We start from the raw sequence: 20,190 nt of genomic DNA, 5'->3' as shown, positions 1-20,190 counted from the left end.
TGGTATTTGGATTTTTAATGAGGTATTGAAAACAAATGATCTGTGTGATTTAGTTCCCCTGTCGTATAAAATTGACTTTTTATTTTGAGGATTTAAAAACTTTTAATTTTACTATTTAGTAACTAAATGTTTAGTATCCGCCCTGTAATTACTTTCTTCTCAATCTTGTATAGGATATAATGTGCAAAGTCAAATCCTGGGTTATAGATCAAAAGAAACCTGTTCGCTTCTATCATGATTGGAATGACAAAGAGGTAAGTTGTAAACATCTTGCCACCTCTTACTGCCTTGGCTTTGATTTCTTAGAGAATGAATTAGAGTTGTCATTATTTTATATTTTATTGTTATTAATGTCTAGTTAAACTTTATTTCTGTCAATGATTGCTTATTCCCAGGCTTATTATTTTCTTTTTCCCTACTTCTGATATTGCATAACAGCCAGTGTTTTACAAATAAGAATTATGAAAATGAAAATGGCTACTTGTTTAGAAAGAGTTTACTTTCAAGTTTTTCAGTGACTTACTCAATATTTGCTCAACGTTTTAAAAGGATTCTTTCTCTGTCTCCCACTTTAGATTGAAGTGTTGAATAAACACTTATTTCTGACTTCAAAACCAATGGTCTACTTGGTTAATCTTTCTGAAAAAGACTACATTAGAAAGAAAAACAAATGGTAAGTTTTTCCTCCTAGATATATTCAGACATCATATCTCTATCTGTACACACACACACACACACACACACACACACACACACGCACACACACACAAACTTACTGCTATGTTAGATTTGAATATTTTTCTCCTTATTATTAAAAAACTTAAAATGGATGAGAAAGCTTTGTTTGGTATTTACATTCTGAGATGAATCTCCTAATTGATCTACACTGAGAGAACTTAAGAAAAAACAACAATTAAATTAGGCAATATTGAATCATGCGTATTTACTTATTAAGTTTAAATTTAATAGACATTATTGTTTATTTCCTTTGCCAAATGAGAATTTACATAGAACAATAATATTTTTTAAACTAGGAATTTCTAACTGTTGATATTACATGTGGCTTTAAAATATCCACTTGAGATTGTAGCTGGGCGTAAATTTTAAAATCCTGATTAAATGCTTTAAGAAAATTTTTTAAATGAAAACAACTGTGTGCAGCGGGCAGGGGTCGGGGGGAAGAGAGGAAGATCAGGTATCTGTTTCAAATACTTAAAGTGTAGAAAGGTAAAAACTATGCATTCATGTGTTGATTGCCATTTTGGACGTGTAACCCAAATGTGCAGGGTTTCCTTCATTCACAAATAACTTGAAAACATCCTATATTCATGTAACATGGGGCATGTACACATTCGGCACTGCGCTCACTTTGACTCGCCTCACTGGACCCTCAGTGCTTTGTACTATTAAGTCATACAAACAAATCAAAACTATCCAGAGCAGAATATCTGCGTTCTCCTAAAATATATTGTCGGTTTTTCCCTGTACTTCATTAAGTACTTAGATGCACATGGTTTCAATTTTCCATTAAAAATTCTCATTTCCATATGATATCAAAGAGTGAGAAGCTTTAAACTGAAAAATAAACATTCATAGACTGGAAGCCAAAACAATAATTAATGTCAGATGGTTAACTCCAATAAATGATTAGAATAAATTCTGTGAAATTACTGCAACTAAAAATGCCCTGTTGATATTACTTTAAGACATTTTGTGTTCCAGAAAGGAAACTGAATTTGTCTTCTTTATTGGTAGTGTTCTAGAAAGCATAAACCTCACATGAAAATTTAGTTCTACCTGGTCACTGCCCTCCAGTAGATAATTAACTTTAAAATAATCAGTTCTGTCTTGTTCCAAATTCTTATAAATTTGATGATTAATGTGTTAAAAATTGTTACCTTTGGGAAGGAATTTTAAAATTTATTACTTGACCTCAGTTAATAAATCTTATTGTAGTGTGAATGGCAAGGTTTCTTGAGGCTTCATGAAACAATACAGACATCAAAGTTTACATGAAAAGGGATGAGTCAGTTTCCTTGCCCAAAGGGGCTTCTCACACCTGTATTTGGATGATTACAGGTAGAACTCCCTGGCTCTAATTGTATAGTAAATACCATTTCCCAGACCCTAATGGTAGACAGACTGCTTGGGAGACGCCAGTCTGTGATTTAGCTGTCGCCAGACACCCCATGTTTTTTGTGAGACCAGTTGTGATGATGATATGGTTATAGTCAATTGAAGGCAAACTCTTGTCTAAATAGCAAATTTTAATTTATAAAAATGTAGAGGTATGGGTGATCTTATTTATAAAACCAAATTTTAGATTTTATATATAACTAATGATCTGGTTTGGGGTTGTGTGTATGTTTGGTGGGGAGCGGGGGATCAGATCTTGTGGAAGTTAGTGTAATTGTAGCTGAAAGATCAAAGACTGGGTAACTGAGTGATGTTCCAGAAGAGAATTTACCACATAGCCATTTTCTGTACAGTTTCTGCCGCCTGCTGTTCCTATTTTCCCTCAAGCTAGCCATTGACTACCCCCTGTGCATCCCTGCTCGTAAAAAATGATTGAGGAAGTATTTGTCATGTATTTATGAGTGGGAAACATTGTGTGATAGGGAATGGCATCTACTGGAGCCAGAAAGATTGCCATTTTCCTTTCATTCAGCCACTCTGCTACAGCTTTAAATCCTCTGTTTATGCAACATAGCCTTTGTATTAAAGTACAGAATAAATTTTTATTATGAAGGATATGAACGCTGGGTTTTCATCATTTCGAACACTGCAAGCAGATGTAAATAGTTAAGATACATTTTAACCACTAAATCCTTTTAATTTGTGTTAGCATCCCGTTTTGGGGGGAGTGTTTATATCTAAGCTCCATTTGCATCAGTTGCTCCTTTAGCAAAAGAAAAAGTTTTGTTTCTTACGGTTATTGTGTAATGTTACTGTAGCAAATGAAGACTGGTGCAGGAATAAATATTTTAATGGGTCTTTAGATCTAGAAAACTATTTTAAATGATCAGGAAAGAGGAGGAGGAAGGATTTGTGATTTGGGCCATAAGAGGAAGACTGAAACTATATTTTAGTGGGTCACCATTTCAGACGTAATGAATGTTTTATTCACTTTAAATTTAAATGGTAACATTGTTTCTCAATCCTCGAAAAGAAGAAAGCACTTTGAAAGATAAGTCTATTGTGTTTTTGAGTAGGTATATTGACCTTCTGAAAGATGTAAAAATTGGAATGGCTCCAGGCATCTACTCACTGGTTTAAACAATGTTGAATTAGTCATTTTGTTGATTTATGATTAAGACCTAGCTCCTTGAAGAGAAGCTGACTTGGCAGCCGGGTTAGTTACAGTTGTGTTATGATCAGATAACAGTAATCAAGATGTTGTAAGGGGAATTCACAGAAACCTTTTTTATTGTTACAAATTGCTGTTCTTTGAATGTAAAACTATGTAGAAGTTGTTGTTTTGGTGGGTGCCAGTGATTTTTGAACACTTGAGGATTTCATTTTTTAAACACGATCACTTGTAACTTACAACTAAGATTGTACTTTATGCAGTATTTTCATTTGAGATTGCCTACTGAGTTATGGTGTCAGGCAGGTACAGGACATCAGAACTGTCAAACCATTCCTTAATTAGGGGTTTAAATTTCAATCTTTGCACCTTTGCTGCTCTGTAAGTAGTATATGCCATCCAGTTGTGAAATCAGTAGAGCAAACTAAATTTAGGTATCTTGTATACCTACATAGCTTCCAATTGTGTTTTATTTTTGTGTTCTATTATCTCTGTCTTTCTTAAAACTATTGGTAAAGGATCATTCCATTTTATTGCTTACTATACTACGTGTTCATATTCAACTGGAAAATATAGCAAAAATTTAAGAAATTCAAATTTCTGGTATGCGTATGTGTGCATATAAACACATATTTACATATGCCTTGGTGGGCTTGTGGTCACTAAACATTACCCTTTGACTAATATTATATGAATCAATTAATCTGGGTGTTGAAATTGATTTGAGATAGGTAGACAAAATATATGCTGTCTTTTAGGTGATTGTGTCATCAAGGGCAGTGTGTCAGTTTCACTAAATGAATTTTAAATAGAAAAAGGTTTTATTAATTCTTACTGTTCTGTGACTCAGCCCCCTCATCCCCACTTTTCTGTTTTTGTTTGTTTTCCACATAATTTGTATACAACAACTAAAAATAGTTTGGCGATACTATACATTGTGTACCTGATTAGGGGGAGAATAAATCCAACATTTTCTTATTTTCTTGAACTTTGTGTGAGAATTACAGGTACTATATCAGCAACTATGCATGCAAAAGGAAGTATGTTCATTTTTTACATATAATTTTGTATGTCTGTATACCTATCTGTGTATACATGGATACATATGTACATAGATCTATAAATATAAAACTATTTCTGTAAAATTATTCTAAGAAGTCATCAGTTTCTAAGAAGATTATTTATTGAAGCTAGAAATTTATGCTACTGTGGAAAAATCACATTGTTACACATTTGATTTACTTGAAATAGATAAAATGAGAATAAGTATTCTGAAATAAATTAGTCATTTTAGTTTAAGAGCTTCTCAGGTAGATTTGAAATTAGGTTTAATTCGCATAAAGTTTTCAGGAACATACCCTATTGTATAAAGCAAGACTCACATGTATGAGTTTTTTAATTGTTCTCATCATCCACTACTCTGGCAAAGGAAAATTTTTAAATGTTCTCATCATCCATTAGTCTGGCAAAGGAAAAGCTCTGACATATCCATGCAACATTTTGGGGGGATTATAATTTCTATATTTTATCACTTGTGGTTCATATAGTTTTGGGGGGTTGTTATGTCTCCTTCATCTTGAAGTACCTAACACTGTGAAGCCTGTGAGGATACTTTACTTATTCTGAGTAACTACTCGAAATCACAACATAATGCTAGTAGGTTTATTTTAACATGTGAGGGGGTTTTTGGCTGAATTAAATTTTATGAGCGATAATTTGTAATGGTTTTCATAAATCAAATACTTTTTTAAATGATGATTCCTTTATGAGGACTAGTGCTTAATTTGCTCCTTTGACAGAGATGAAGGAGTGATAGGGCAGGTCAAGGGTATTCTGGATGTCTAAACTAAGCAAAAATTTTTTTAATATGGGATTGATCAAATTGGTGAATTTCTCTACAAAATATTCTTAATTTTACTTGTTATAAATGAATCTAAAAAATTGTCTTAAAGAACCCTTCTTCATTTTAGTCTTTCGTTTTTGCTACTAGATGATTCTCAACTATCTGCTTTTTTAATGTATATTGTGATAAAGCTTTGAAACAGTATCATATGTTCTACAAATTGGGATTTCAGATAATTTCTGGTGAATGGATTTTGTGGAATTATTTCATAACTTCTTGATGCAGAATTTTGAGAGTTAAGAATATACTAAAAGCAAAAAAATTTTTAATTACAAGAGGTAGAACTCTAGAAGAAGTGGGAGGAAAAGGATCTTTGCCCATTCAATAATCTTTTTACTTGGGATGATCTTTAGCATTTGTACATACAGGTACATGTATAAATACTTGTGAATTTCTTTCTGGTTTTCATTAAAACGATTTTGGTTGCTCTTTCAGCAATTTCATATTCTTATCAAGTGATCTAAAGCGCTTTATCATAACAAAACCAAATAACACCTCAAAGATGATTATAGAAGAAAGTACATCTTTTTATAGGAGTATAATGCTGTTGACCCACCATACTGTGCATTTTAAGAATTTGTCCTGGCTCATTTGCATTTTTTGCCCAAGACTGTTTATAGATAATAATTTCTATTTGCAAAATGATTCACTGAATCTGAGAAAGTCATACTTTTGGAAGGGTCAATTTTTATTTTCATTAGCACCATCTGTTGACTTACTGATTTATGAGTGATATAACTTGTCAAATATGTCAGGGCATTTATCTTTTTTTAAAGTAGTTAAAGAATTTCACTGCATATAGTAGGAAAACATTTCACAAAATTGTTCCTAGCTTCGAGAGACTAAAGCATTTTTAAGAAAAAGTGTTCTCTTACCAGAGAGGAGGTCTGTAGAGGGATGGGTGAATTAGGTGACAGGGACTAAAGAGTGTACTTCTCACAATGAGCACTATGTAATGTACGGAATTGTTGAATCACTCTATTGTACAACTGAAACATAACACTGTACGTGAACTAGAAATAATTAATTTTTTTAAAAAAGGAACAAATAAAATGTTTTCCATACAAAATAAAAACAATTGTTCTCTAGGATTCTCTCATATGAAATTAAAATATATATTTCCCTTACATACACACACATACATAATCTCAGAAATGAAAGGCAAAGTTTGACTTATACAGTGTTTTTCAAATTACAAATGATTCATGTACACAAAAGAACTCCCCTGCCTCTCTACCCCCACTTACTTTGGTGAATAATTCAAGGACTATTAATATTAAAAAAAATTTGTGCCCTGGCGCTTAAGGACCTCTAAATCAAATTTTGTTTCCAAAGCTGTGAGTTGTGATGAGCTACACTCATAAAATGGGAATTTTGACTAGTAGTAGTTGGTAGAGGTGGAGAAGTTTAAAGCCCAGAAATTTTAGGACTGTTGGGGGTAGGAGATAAAGAACAGGGCCTTGGGAAGGGTTTGGAATGGAACCTAAATGCTGTATATTGGATCTGCATCAGTTTTTCCTGGGAGAAGTCAATAGAGAAGGAAAGGAGAGGGTGCCCTTTTGGGCAGTTTCAGTGTTTTGTCTAATATCCTGCTTGTGTAGAATAGGAAAGGAGTATAATGTTCTCGGCCCTTCATTCCTGTACTCTCCCTTGTATTCCCCAGTCATAAGATCTACCTTTGGAGTTAGTGTTGTAGTTCAGCTACTACATTGTGAGTTACATAGACTAGACCAAAGTCCTGAGTACCATTAATAACATTGTGTCTGTAAAGAAGATAAATTCTAAGAAACTTGGAGCATATAGTCTATTTGTAAAGTAGGTAGTGTATATTATGAGGTATTTTGGTATATTAAGAATACTGCAGGGGCGCCTGGGTGGCTCAGTCAGTTGAGCATCTGACTCTTGGTTTTGGCTGAAGTCATGATCTCACAGTTCACTGAATCAAACCCCAAGTCGAGCTCCGTGCTAAGAGTGCGGAGTCTGCTTGGGATTCTCTCTCTTTCTCTGCCTGTGTGCGATTGCTCACACGCGCTTTCTCTCTCAAATAAACTAAAAAAAAAAAAAGAAAACTGCTACTTTAGAATTTGAAATATTAGTGTTGTGGTCCTTATTTGCTGCTAACTTGCTCTTTTGACCACAAGCAAATTACTTAGTCTTTCATGTATTGAAGGTAATTCATCAGAATGTTCACATAAAATATGTTCTGTATAAACAATATTTCCCAAATTTAATTACCATAACTCAAATAGAATACAGTCATAGGAAAAGGACTTGTGTAGTCTTCTAAATGTATCTTCTGAATATATCCCCTTGGCTTTTCTTTTCATGATATGGATAAAGGAATAAAATGTATCATACATACGTTTATAGCTGTTAATTCCTTGCTTTGAGACAGTTGTCCTCCAAAACAAAATGAACGGTGGAGAACCATCTCTGTTGTGCAATGGCGATAAAACTCCCATGATATCACCACCATCTTCCATGACTCCACTCCCATCTCCTCAGATTGGGCCCTGTGACTTTACCATTGGCAGATTAGAGGATTTTATTTCTTGACTTCCATTAGATGAAATCATTGTTGAATTGTTACAATAGCATTTTTTTAAGGGCTTATTCTTTTTTTTAAGTTTATTAACTTATTTCTGAGAGAGATAGAGACAGGGGGGGGGGGGGTCAGCAGAGAGAAAGAGAGGAGAGAGAGAATCCCAAGCAGGTTCTGTGCTGCCAGTGCAGAGCCCAGTGGGGACTCGAACCCACAAAACCATGAGATAATGACATGAGCTGAAACCAAGAGTCAGACACTTAACCAACTGAGCCACCCATGCCCCAGTGTTTATTATTTAAAAAGCCTTTCAGAACAATTCCATTGTGATCTCCTGTATCTCATTTTCTCTGTTTTTGAATATATGTATGTGTGCGTGTTGGAGGTGAGGCAGTGAAAGTTAAAGAATTAAGATCATCTCTAAGATTCCCTTCCAGTGATAGAATTTTGTGATTTTGATGCATTAGATTTAACAAATTCACAAAGAAAAGATGCCTATTCAAGTATCTAGAACCTTCTCAGCCCTCATGTATAGGTTTGTCATGGTAGGATTTTTCTAACTGTGGAACTATATACAGCATTTCTGAGGTTGCAAATACCCAATTTATGAGCAGCTTTCTGGCTGGGTTGGAGATAAGACCTGGTCTTCTACTCTGTCCCTCTTTCATATCTCTTCCCCTTGAAAATAAGTCGTTTCTGGGTCTCACCATGTTCCCATCTTTCCTCGTCGTGGGCAGCTATTACTTTGGCTACAATTGAGGACAAAGTAGAAATAAGACCCCTTTGTAGAATTAGCGTGTCTATATTTGAGGCTACTTGCATTACTCAGACTGTTGCGTCTCCTTATTCTAATGTGACCTAGAAAACATTTCTCCATCAAAAACATTAGATTATGAAATACTCTCAGAAGCCTACTTAATTCATAACATAGTAGAAATAGTGCAGTGTCGATGAGACATGTTTTGGTATCTGTGACCATTTGTACCTCCAGTTTTTAAATTCTCCTTAAAAATATGTTCCAAAATAACTGACTTAGGGACTTCGAGTACACCCCTGTCTATAAAGTTCGGGGCTGTACATTGGTATCCATTCAGTCTTTTAAATGCTTTCATAAGAGAAATTAATTGGCGCACCTACGTGGCTCAGTTGGTTAAGCATCTGACTCTTGATTTCAGCCCAGGTCATGATCTCAGGGTTCATGGGATCGAGTCCTGTGCCAGGCTCTGCACTGATAGCACGGAACCTGCTTGGGATTCTCTCCCCCTCTCTCTGCCCCTCCCTCGCTCATGTGTATTCTCTGTCTCTCTCAAAATAAATACATTTTAAAAAGGGAGAAATTAATTTCATAAAAACTGATCATTAATATAAATTTCAAATTTATGTTTCTTATGAAGACTGTGAACTCACTGAGGAGGTGGTTACTATGTTTTCTTTTTCCTTTTATAAGCAGATAATCATTGAGCCCTTCTGTGTGTTATGTACCATTCTAGATAGTAAGCAGAAAAAGACTTTGCCCCCCTAAGTCTTATAGCCTAATGGGGTGATAAACAACCAGTGAACAGATATTTAATGTCAGGAGGTGATTAAAACAATGAATAAAAATAAAGCAGGGTAAGAGGGTGCCACTTTAGTTAGGGTAGTCAAGGAAGGCCTTTTTGAAGTAAGGGAGTGTGCCCTGAGAGAATCTGAGGAAAACTCAGTCCGGGGAGAGGGAATAGCAAAAGCAAAGGCATGCGTGACAGAGCACTGAAAAAGTAAAATTTGAAAACAACTGCTTGAAAAGAACTTTGTAAATTCTTATTCAAATACATTGCAATTAGATTTTTTTAAACATATCCTAAATGTGTTGTAAAAGTGAATTCAGGGCTTTAAGAGTGGCCATCATTTATTTTCTACTTTGTGATAGTTAATTTCTCAAAATCCAGAGAGATTTTAGGGTTTTAAACAGCATTTAAAGTCATGTTTGCGAATATATAGATTTACTTTGAATTTCATCTTTCCTTTTTCATGCTTATCTAGTAACTTGCTAATCCACGCTACTGTTCACAAAACACTTGTTTTGAAAGTCCCTCAATGTATGACCTCAAAGAAGCAGATTGAACTTTACTAAAAATAATAGTAACTTGGGGTGCCTGGCTGGCTCAGTTGGTAGAGCATGCAGCTCTTGATCTCAGGGTCATAAATTCAAGCCCCATGTTTGGGGGTAGAGATTACTCAAAAATAAAATCTTTTTTTTTTTTAATTTTTTAAATTTATTTTTATTTATCTTTGAGAGAGAGAGAGAGAAAGCGAGAGAGAAAGCACACAAGCCAGGAAGGGGCAGAGAAAGGGAGACACAGAATCCAAAGCAGGCTCCAGATTCTCGGATGTAGGACTCAAACTCACAGACCGTGAGATCATGGCCTGAGCTGAAGTCTCTAACCGACTGAGCCACCCAGGCGCCCCTCAAAAATAAAATCTTAAAAAAAAAAAAAAATAGCAACTTAACATTGGTCAAAACTTTACAGTGTTTTAATTTACATTAGTTCATTAGATCCACAGACAAATCCCAACCTGGCCCACACAACACTGTGCTATTTTGGCCTTGAATTGAATTTTCACTAAAATGAAACATTTCATCATAGGATTAAGAGATCCGCATTTTAGGTTAGGAATGGGTTAAGTTAGGAGCGCCTGCGTGACTCAGTCAGCTGGGCGTCTGACTCATGACCCAGGTCATGATCTCATGATTTGTGAGTTCAAGCCTCACGTCAGGCTCTGTGCTGACAGAGCCTGCTTTGGATTCTGTGTCTCCCCTCTCTCTCTGCCCCTCCCCACTCATGCCCTGCATCTCTCTCCTTCAGATATAAATAAACATTAAAAACAAAACAAAACAAAAAAGGAATGGGTTAAGTTAGCTGAGAGATAAATGAGATTAGTGTTTCCATTAATAAAGATATTAAGGTACCTTTTCAGTACTTGCAGTATTTGTCATTAAGATCAAGGAGTAGTCGTCAGTATTCCTGGATGAATATCAACATTTTCCTTAGAAATTCTTTTAAAAAGAACTGTATAATCTGTGGAAAACATCTTTGGGTTTAGTCCATTTGATATTTAAAAGAAAAATATCTGTCTATTGGTAATCATTTTTTGGCTTTTTCTTGTTTTAAATGGTGTTTCAAAAGATTTTTCCCAAAGAGCATATCTGGATGTCTGAAATGTGAAGGTCACCAGTAGTTTTCATACATAATTTATATTTAAAATTGTTGCCTTTTAACTTGTGCCATTTTTCTTTTGTCTGGAGTTGATGTGTAAATGAAAAGGGAAGTGAAAGAATATCATGAATTAGAATAAAGACAAATTCCTATGCCTAAAATGTTGTATTAATTGTAGTCGTCATCAGGTCAGTACTTACTGAATACCTAACTATATGCCAGTTACATTTAAGACTTCCCAAAACCTTATGAAATAGGTATCATTGTTATTTTAAGGAAGGCAAAACAAGTATAGAGAGATTGAGGAACTTGGCCAAGGTTGCATAGCCAGTCAGTGATGCCGAGATTCAAACCTAAGCAGTTTATCTCCAGAACTCATGATCTTTACTATACTATGCCATGGTATCTCAGCTTTGGGCCATTGGTGGTGGGAAAGGTAGACCAGGCCTGAGCAATAGGTCATAAATGCTACATTTCCTATCACTGTAAATTTCATTTAGATAAGGTTTTGTTGGTCTTAAACAGTTAACACACTGAAATTTGAGACTAAAGATTCACTCACTATAACCTGATTAGAGAATGCCGACTGAAGGTAATGTAAAAATTGTTACCTAAACTGTATGTTTATTTTCTTGAACTTTTCATTGAAAACTATATTCCCAACATGTAGCAATTTAATAGCCATTTATAGGGACAGTAAAGTGGTTAATATATTTTTACATAGAAAATAACATATTATCAATCATTTTTTAAGATAAGTACTTTCTTCTACCACTTGGTTGTTTTGTTTGTGTGTTTTAAGCCATATAGTGATGTATTTCCTTGCATTTTCAAGGAGTAAGGAATTTTGAGACCTTGGAGTAGGGAATTGTACATGTGTGTATCTCTTACTAGATGAAGTACAAATAGATAATTTGTATAATACTCTATTTAAATTCTGTATTTGTACATAGCAGTGTAATGGAAAGAACATTATATATACATATGTATGCATATATGTGTATGTATGTATACATACAACCAACTCTTGGACAAAATAGTAACTACCATTTGTTGAGCATGTGTTATATGCTAGACTTTGGGGCACTAACATAATAGGTTCTCTTATTTGAATTAGTCCTCATAACACCCTTGGAATGCAAATATTTACCTATTTACTTTGAGAAGTGTAAAGTGAGAAACCTTGTTAAACGTTTTAAAGACATCTTTTATCTCGAGCTCATGAGAAAACGTATGAAACGTTTTAATGCATTTATAGCATACTTTTCATGGAACAAAAAATATAGGTTTGTGGGGTTTTTTTGTTTTTGTTTTTTTTGGTTAGTTGTATTCTAGTGAAAATTGCACAGAAACCCATACCAGCTAGAAGATTGGAAATAAAGGAAATAAAAATAAATAAGTAAATTATATGGTCAATTAATCTATAACAAAGGAGGCAGGAATATACAATGGGTAAAAGATAGTCTCTTCAATAAATGGTTCTGGGAAAATAGCTACATGCAAAGGAATGAAACTAGACCACTTTCTTACACCATAAAACTCCTAGAAGAAAACAGACAGTAATTTCTTTAACATTGGCTGTAGAAACATTTTTCTAGCTGTCTCCTCAGGCAAAGGAAACAAGAGGAAAAATAAGCTATTGGGTCTACACCAAAATAAAAGGCTTTTTGCACAGCTAAGGAAACCATCAACAAAACAAAGGGACAATCTATGAATGGGAGGATATATTTGCAAATGATATATCTGATAAGGGGTTAATATTCAAAATATATAAAGAATTTATACAGCTTAATAAAAAAAAATCCAATTAAAAAATGGGCAGAGGACCTGAATAGACATTTTTCTAAAGAAGACATACACATGGCCAATAGATACATGGAAAGATGCTTAAAAATCATTAATCAGGGAAATGCAAATCAAAACAATGAGATATCACCTCATGCGTATCAAATTGGCTAAAATCAAGAAGACAAGAAACAAATATTGACGAGGATGTAGAGAAAAAGGAACCTCATGCATTGTTGGTGGGAATGTAAATTGGTAGAGTCACTGTAGGGCTGGGTATTTTACCTGGGTATTTACCCAGGGAAAATGAAAACACTAACTGGAAAAGACATATACACCCCTATGTTTATTTGCAATAGCCACGACCTGGAAGCAACCCAAGTATTCATCCCTAGAGGAATGGATGAAGATATGTATATATACACACATCTTGGAATGTTCCACATAATGGAATATTACATGGCCATAAAAAGAATGAAATCTTGCTATTTGCAACAACATGATAGATCTAGAGGGTATAGTGCTAAGTGAAATAAGTCAGAGAAAGACAAATGTGATTTCGCTCATGTGGAATTTCAAGAAACAAATGAACAAAGCAAAAAAGAGACAAAAAAGACTCTTAAGTACAGAGACACTGGTGGTTGCTTGGGGGGATGTGAGTGGTGAGATGGGTGAAATAGGTAAAGGAGAATAAGAGTACACTTATCTTGATGAGCACTGAGAAATGTATAGAATTGTTGAAACATTATAACACCCAAAACTAATATAACACTGTATGTTAATTATACCTGAATTTTTTTTTTAAAAAGCAATTTTCCATTTTCTTTTATTTCTCCTACATATACATATTTTTGGTTTTTTAATATTGTAGTGTTCTAGCTTCTGAAATTTATAAGGGTATGGTCACGTACATTTTCCCTTCCTTTCACTGTGTTTTTATTTACTCTCTCTTTCCCCCCACCAAAACAAAACAAAAAACAACGCTTCAGTATCCAGTTAAAAATTTGTTTAGGCATGTAACCAGACCTCATGTTTGGTGAGATTTTACTATTTTATGAATGCTCAAGACATTTATTTCTTTTCTTTCTTTTTTTAAAATTTATTTATTTTGAGAGAGAGAGCAAGCAAGGGAGGGACAGAGCGAGGGGGAGAGAGAGAATCCCAGCAGCCTCTGCATTATCAGTGTGGAGCCTGATGCAGGGCTCAAACCCACAAACTGTGAGATCCTGACCTGAGCCAAAACCAGGAGTTGGAAACTTAACTGACTGAGCCACTCAGGTGCCTCCTTTTTTTCCTTCCTTCCTTCCTTCCTTCCTTCCTTCCTTCCTTCCTTCCTTCCTCCCTCCCTCCCTCCCTCCCTCCCTCCATTCCCTCCCTCCCTCCATTCCCTCCCCCTCCCCCTCACTCTCTCTTTCTTTCTTCGAGGGAGGGACAGAGAGAGAGGGAGAGGATCCCAAGTAGGCTTGACATGGGGCTCATTCTCACAACTGTGAGATCGTGACCTGAGCCAAAATCAAGAGTTGGACACTTAACTGAGCCACCCAGGTGCCCCAATTCTCAAAACTTTTAAATGAAACAGCAACACTTAGAAAATCCTGCTGTGGTTTTCTTTTTTTGTTAATCAAGACTTATCCCCATACCTTTCCAACTTTATCCAAATGGATTTTTCCCTAGTACTATCAATAGGTACATTGTAACACTTATTAAATAACTAACAAAATTGATGGTTTACAACATAGTTCATAGATATAGATTTTTAAAAATCCACAAAAATGTTTTCTTTCTTTTTTTTTTTGGAAGTGAAAGCAGAGTTTCTTGAAGATATATATAGAGAGAGAGAGAGATACAGAGTGTCCAGGAGATTCAGAAAGGAAAAGAGAATGAGTCTCATCTTTGCATGGAGTGTGGGGTTTTTATTGGCAATTGTGGTCTGGTGCACGTGTCTTCTTAGGGATCCAGGAACTGGTCAGAACAAGAAGAGGGTCCAGGTGCCCTTCATAAGTCATTGATTCCTTGAAGTCAGGTGTCTTGGCATCAAGGTGTTAGAAGTCAGTGGCCTGCCCAGTCACTCCTTAGACGTTATCTGTTGTGCTAGAGGACTCCAAAGATACCAGTATTTCTTTGTCTGTCATAAGGAAGACATATGCGATTTGCATTACAAGGCATATGTAGAGTGGGGTGGGGAGGTTTGGCCTGAAGTGAAGTTCTAGTATGTAGAAACATTCCACCGAAACTAATCTATACAATATCCAAGTAAGAGTCAAAAAAACCCCACGAAAGTGGCTTAGTTAGTGTGGATTAGTTAAAATGGATTAGTTTGTGTGGAATGTTTCTAACATCAGTAGAATTTTATTTCAGGCCAAATCTGAGATAGAGACAGAAAAGAAAAAGAGACCGAGAGAGAGAATATGGAGAATATTGACCATTTGTTTCCTTTCCCGTGTTCAGAGGTAAACATCTTGGTTGTCTAGGTTTCTGGAAATTAATCCTTTTAAAATCTTTCAAATGAAACTAGAATACATGGTTGAAGCCCTATCTGGTTAGTTTTCTGATTAAGTATAATTAAGTAATTACGTTTCTGTAATTATGCATTTCATGATTATGATGTATGATGGGACATTATTTTATATCTGTTACTAAGTGAAGTTTGTATGGGTGGCCAAGTGTGTTTTTTAATGTGACTTGGTATTAGACATTTTGGATGTATAGTTTAAAGACCATCAGATTAGATTGAGTTTCATAATCTTGGAAAACTGAAACAAAAGAAAAAGCAGTGCCTATTAAGCATCCTTAATGCCATAAGCAGAGGTAGGTGTGTGAGTGTGGCTTAGCCAATAATAATGACTTTCTTACTATGTATCACTTACAGAATGTTTTTCTGTGGAACATTTAATACTTATACATTTGTTGTTTTATAGTTATGTGAATGCCCTATTGACATCAAGGGCTACTGATTGTTGTATTAGTAGTTCCTGACAAATAGAAATTATTTGATATGCTAAGCCATTTCTGACAGAAGATATAAAGTTTTGACAAACATGTATAGCACAGCAAGTGTCCAATTGTAAAGAGCAAAATAAATGCAAACCACCATTATGGTGAACACAAACAGCCTGAAAGCAAGTTATCAGTAAGCAAATAATTGTTGAACTGTTATGAATGGAATAGGATGTTGAAATAGGGCATGATTGGCTGATGTTACATATGTCCTTGATTACCTTCCTTGTGCTTTTATCCTAATAAGTGACATTCTTTGTATTCCCTTGGATGGCTAGACAGTCTGACACTGAAGAAGAATAAATATTGCATGTGGTACACATTAAGCTGTCATCCAAGACAGCATTTATAAAAAGTAACTGGAGAAATTCATAAGAAATTCTGCACTGCTACAGTTTCCTGGCTCCAGTCATAATTGTCAAAGTTCTTGACACATTCAGGTCTTCAGAAATGATTTAGGTTTACAATGGCTTGGTCTATGAATAATTATTTCAGATTTGCGTTCTCATATTGCCTTAAGATATTAACGTTACTTACCCAAATGTTATATTTTACAGTAATTTTTATTTTTAAAAATGTCTCTACATTGGTAATAGTGACATACCTCCCATCTTATGGTCTTTCATAAATGGATTTTAGACAATTCGTGTATTTGAAAGGAAGAACAGGAGTTTTTAAATGCTTAATTTTTCTTTAACCTATTGGAAAATATTGCTTGCTTGTGTTTAGTGCTACCAAACAATTTTCACAATAAGTATTTTTTATTTTTCTTCACCAGCATTGGAAAGCCTTCAAATGGTCCAAATAAATACCATTTTAAGACTGTTTCCAGAAAAAACAAAGCACTACTTGATGTTTCATTTTAAAATATTGGATGATTTTGTTGACATACTTCTATAATTTTAACATTTCTTTCAGGCAGTTCAGTGTTTTATTTGTCCTAGTCACTGTTACCTCTTAACATTTCCTTCCGGAGGAATGTGGGTAGAAGACACAACATTGTACTGAGATAAGCATACCTAAATAAGATGTAAATTATGAATGCAAATTTAGCAGGCATTTTTAATGTCTCTGTTTCTTTTCCTGAACTAAAATACTTCTGTCGTCCTAACTATGTGGTGTGCTACACAGTAACTGAAGGATACCAAAAAAAAACCAAAACCAAAAACAAAAACAAAAACCAACCCCACACTTTTTCTTTTTCATATTTCTGTAACCTGACACAATTATTCTAAGCCATTTAAAGTTAAGTAATTAGTATTCTCATTCTATAATCTAATCAAGAATATAACGATATTCTATCAGCTGATTACTAGGAAATTGTGATTAAGTATCAGAACGATTTATGATCCAACACAAATAACGAAAATAAAATACAGTGTTGATTTCTAAATTAGGAGCCGTGTTTCAGGGAGAACAGGAGGTCAGTCAGTTTCTGTGACAAATGTAGTTTGTGTTAGTTTTAAAATTATATAATATTAATTTGGGGAAATGTTTTAGGATATTCTCTTTAGTTTGAAATCTAAACCATCCATTTGGATTGAAGAAACTTTTCTCCAGGTATAACACTGCTCGAATGTTACCTATAGCTTTTAACTCTCTAGGCCACTACAGAGCACAAAATATTTGCCCAACTGGTAAATTGAACTGTAAGTCCCACTGTGGGAAATTGCTTTGCTGTGCTCCAAACAGCAGTTATCTTAGTAATTGTACCTGAATTCTTTGTGGCTAATAGAGCGTAGACGTCCATTTTACAAGCAGAAAATTATTTCTCTTAAATAATTTTAATTATAAATCCCCCAAATAAAACGTGAATCAGTAGAGTATAGTGAGACATTAAATCACATCATTTTTAATTGTTAGTGCAGAAAAGTGAAATTCTTTTTTCCTTCTAGTGTAAAACTGTACATATCCGACATTTCACATTCTAAACTAGAGCTCCCAACAAGGAGCTTATCAGAGCAAATTGTCTAGTCCATCCCCTTCCTCACTCAAAACCTAATGACCCTTTATCATCATGGTTTAGATTGCTGGACACAGATGTGAGAAAATACAAGTAATCTACAGGTAACTACAGTAGCTGCACTGATGTTCTCAGAGAACTGACTGCTGGGAAGATAAAGAGCTTCCCACAGAGTCTGTGACTTTCTGGCAGCAAAGCACATCATGAGCTCATACATGAAGTTTTATTTGCTGAAGATTCACAATAAGATGCATTAGAACATTCAGCAGGGACTCTTTTTAGATGAGCACGGAAATTCTGGAGGATTATTAGTTGATGCCCCAGTGCATAGCATCACACTAAATTTTTTTTTTTAAGTTCAGCAATATTAATTCTTTGTGTAGCTATCAAAGATTATGTCTACAATGTAGCATTAATATTGAACTTCTTGATATTTATGTAATCTACTACAGACCCTAATCTCTTTCTCTTCACAAAAGGCTGAGCTTCTTGCTGGAAAGTAGTTTGGTTATGATTTTCACTATGAAAACAGAACAGCAGTTTTTCAAACTTTAGTACTAAATTGTATTTCAGAGGACTTGTTTATTGGCCAGGTGCTTTGCTTTTGTTAGCTACTCAGATTTTGATCAGTGAAGTAAACTCATTTATCTATTCGCATGCAGTTGAGTAATTTAGAGAATTACAAAGAATGATTGGGGGTTTTTGGCTAAAAGTACTGCACCTGTAGCTTAAGTTTTATAATTGTTAGTTTGACTATTATTTGCAGTGATCATAGTTTCATACAGCTTTAGAAAACTACAATGCAAAAAAAAATGGGTACTTAATCTTTTTTATGTATGAAACGTTTTGTTTGTAGTCATTGAATTTGGTTTAAGTTTACTAGATTGGGGTGAATCAGTATGAATTAGACTGCCTGAACTTCAGGTGTGTGTTTCTCCTAAAAAATAATTTGCTTGTCATATTTTTCTAAAAGCTAATTAATTTTGTTTTTGTAAAAACTACGACTACTGGATTAGGAATAGTCCTATTACGTTATATGTCAAAATGAATTACAGTCCTCAAATCAGTTTTAGAAATTGCCATTTTAGTAGCTGAAAGATAAAGATGATTTTCAACAACCAGTATTAGTTAAGCAGTTCACAGCCAACAAAAAAAGTAGTGAGGTATTTGATTCGTTCTTACATAATTGTATGGGTTATGTACCTAGCTTAACTGCTATGCTTTATGGCGAATATTGAAATGCTCAGAAAATTAGAGAAGACACTGGTTAAGCGTTTTTGGCTAAGTTCCTGCTCATTTTTGCTTCAAGAATATTGTAATATTGAACTTTTAAGAATAAGTTCTTGGAAGTAGAGCACCAAAATTACGTCAACTCTACCTATGATCTTAAGTAATTAATTTTAAGTTTCTGGTATAGAATGACCAGTGAACAAAGTAAATATCCTATCAGAAAACAGAAAAGACGAATTGTCTCTAAGCACTTTGGTCATTAGAATTCTTGATTCTTCTAATAGCAATTAGTGCCACTCTTTTTGGAGATTTATCTCAGTGAAGATTTTTAGTTTACACTGATATATTTGAAATATTAGTAGCATGGCATAGATTAATCTAAAAAAATAGAACATTGAAGAATTGTTTGAGGCAGTATTCTGCATTAATTCTGTTTTTAGTTTGCTATAAGATCTAAAGAAAAAACTGTATTTGTTTCCATTTAGCAGCAAATAGGAAACACAGAACTCAAAATTCTACAAAGCACATTTTCTTACCCTCTTTGTGTTTAAAAAGAAAGAAACCAGAGGAGCATGTGCAGTGTAAGATTGTTTTGCATTTTTGTTTTTACATCACCAGATTAAGTATAATGAAACCCATCTGCAAATTGTAGGAACTACTCCTTGGTTTTTGTCAAGGACTGTAGTATGGTTTTTTTCGTTCTTTTTCTTCTACAGTTTTTTTTTTTTTAATTTCAGCAAGATATACAGAAAATTAAAAACCTTGTCTGTTATAAAGTTTTGTTTGAGCTTTTTAAACTGAGTGATTAGCAGAAATAATGACCCTGTCAGCCTTAATCACATTAAAATGTGGTTAACATCATTTAATTTTTTCCACTTAATATGCAAAAATTTCCAGTAGATTTGCAGTGAAGGCCATTGAAATTCCATTAGAACAAGAATAAAAATTTCAGGCATCATTTATTCAGAGAAGGAATAAAGGTCTCGATTGAGAACTGCTGAATCTTTCTATTAGAGACACTATGAATCATTACATTGAATGTACCGTACATTTCGATAGACCTGTGTCTGGCTTTTTAAATGGTTGAAAATCATGTTTTCTCTATTTTTCATAAGGAGAAATAAACTAGAATTGTATAATTTTATAAATACCTGAAAGATTACTGAATGTTTTATTTTGTACTTTATAAGTCTGCTTAAATTTTAAATAGAAAGTTATTTGTGCCTGAAAAACAAGATAATGAAAGAATTAGTTATTTTAACATGGAAC

At 34.3% G+C, this 20,190-nt stretch overlaps 1 protein-coding gene across 1 annotated transcript in view; it reads left to right on the top strand.

The window, feature by feature from the left end:
* OLA1 (Obg like ATPase 1) overlaps positions 1-20,190 on the top strand; it is a 173,964-nt gene that overhangs the window by 128,483 nt on the left and 25,291 nt on the right. Inside the window, exons 6-7 of the mRNA XM_043577076.1 lie at positions 174-254; positions 576-673. Coding sequence (XP_043433011.1) covers positions 174-254; positions 576-673 — 179 coding nt within the window. The remainder of the gene's footprint in view (positions 1-173; positions 255-575; positions 674-20,190) is intronic.

This window comes from Prionailurus bengalensis, chromosome C1 (genome assembly GCF_016509475.1).
Source record: "Prionailurus bengalensis isolate Pbe53 chromosome C1, Fcat_Pben_1.1_paternal_pri, whole genome shotgun sequence".
Lineage (NCBI taxonomy): Eukaryota > Metazoa > Chordata > Mammalia > Carnivora > Felidae > Prionailurus > Prionailurus bengalensis.
The sequence above is the reverse complement of the archived record's forward strand: the minus strand, read 5'-3'. Positions and strand labels throughout refer to the sequence as shown.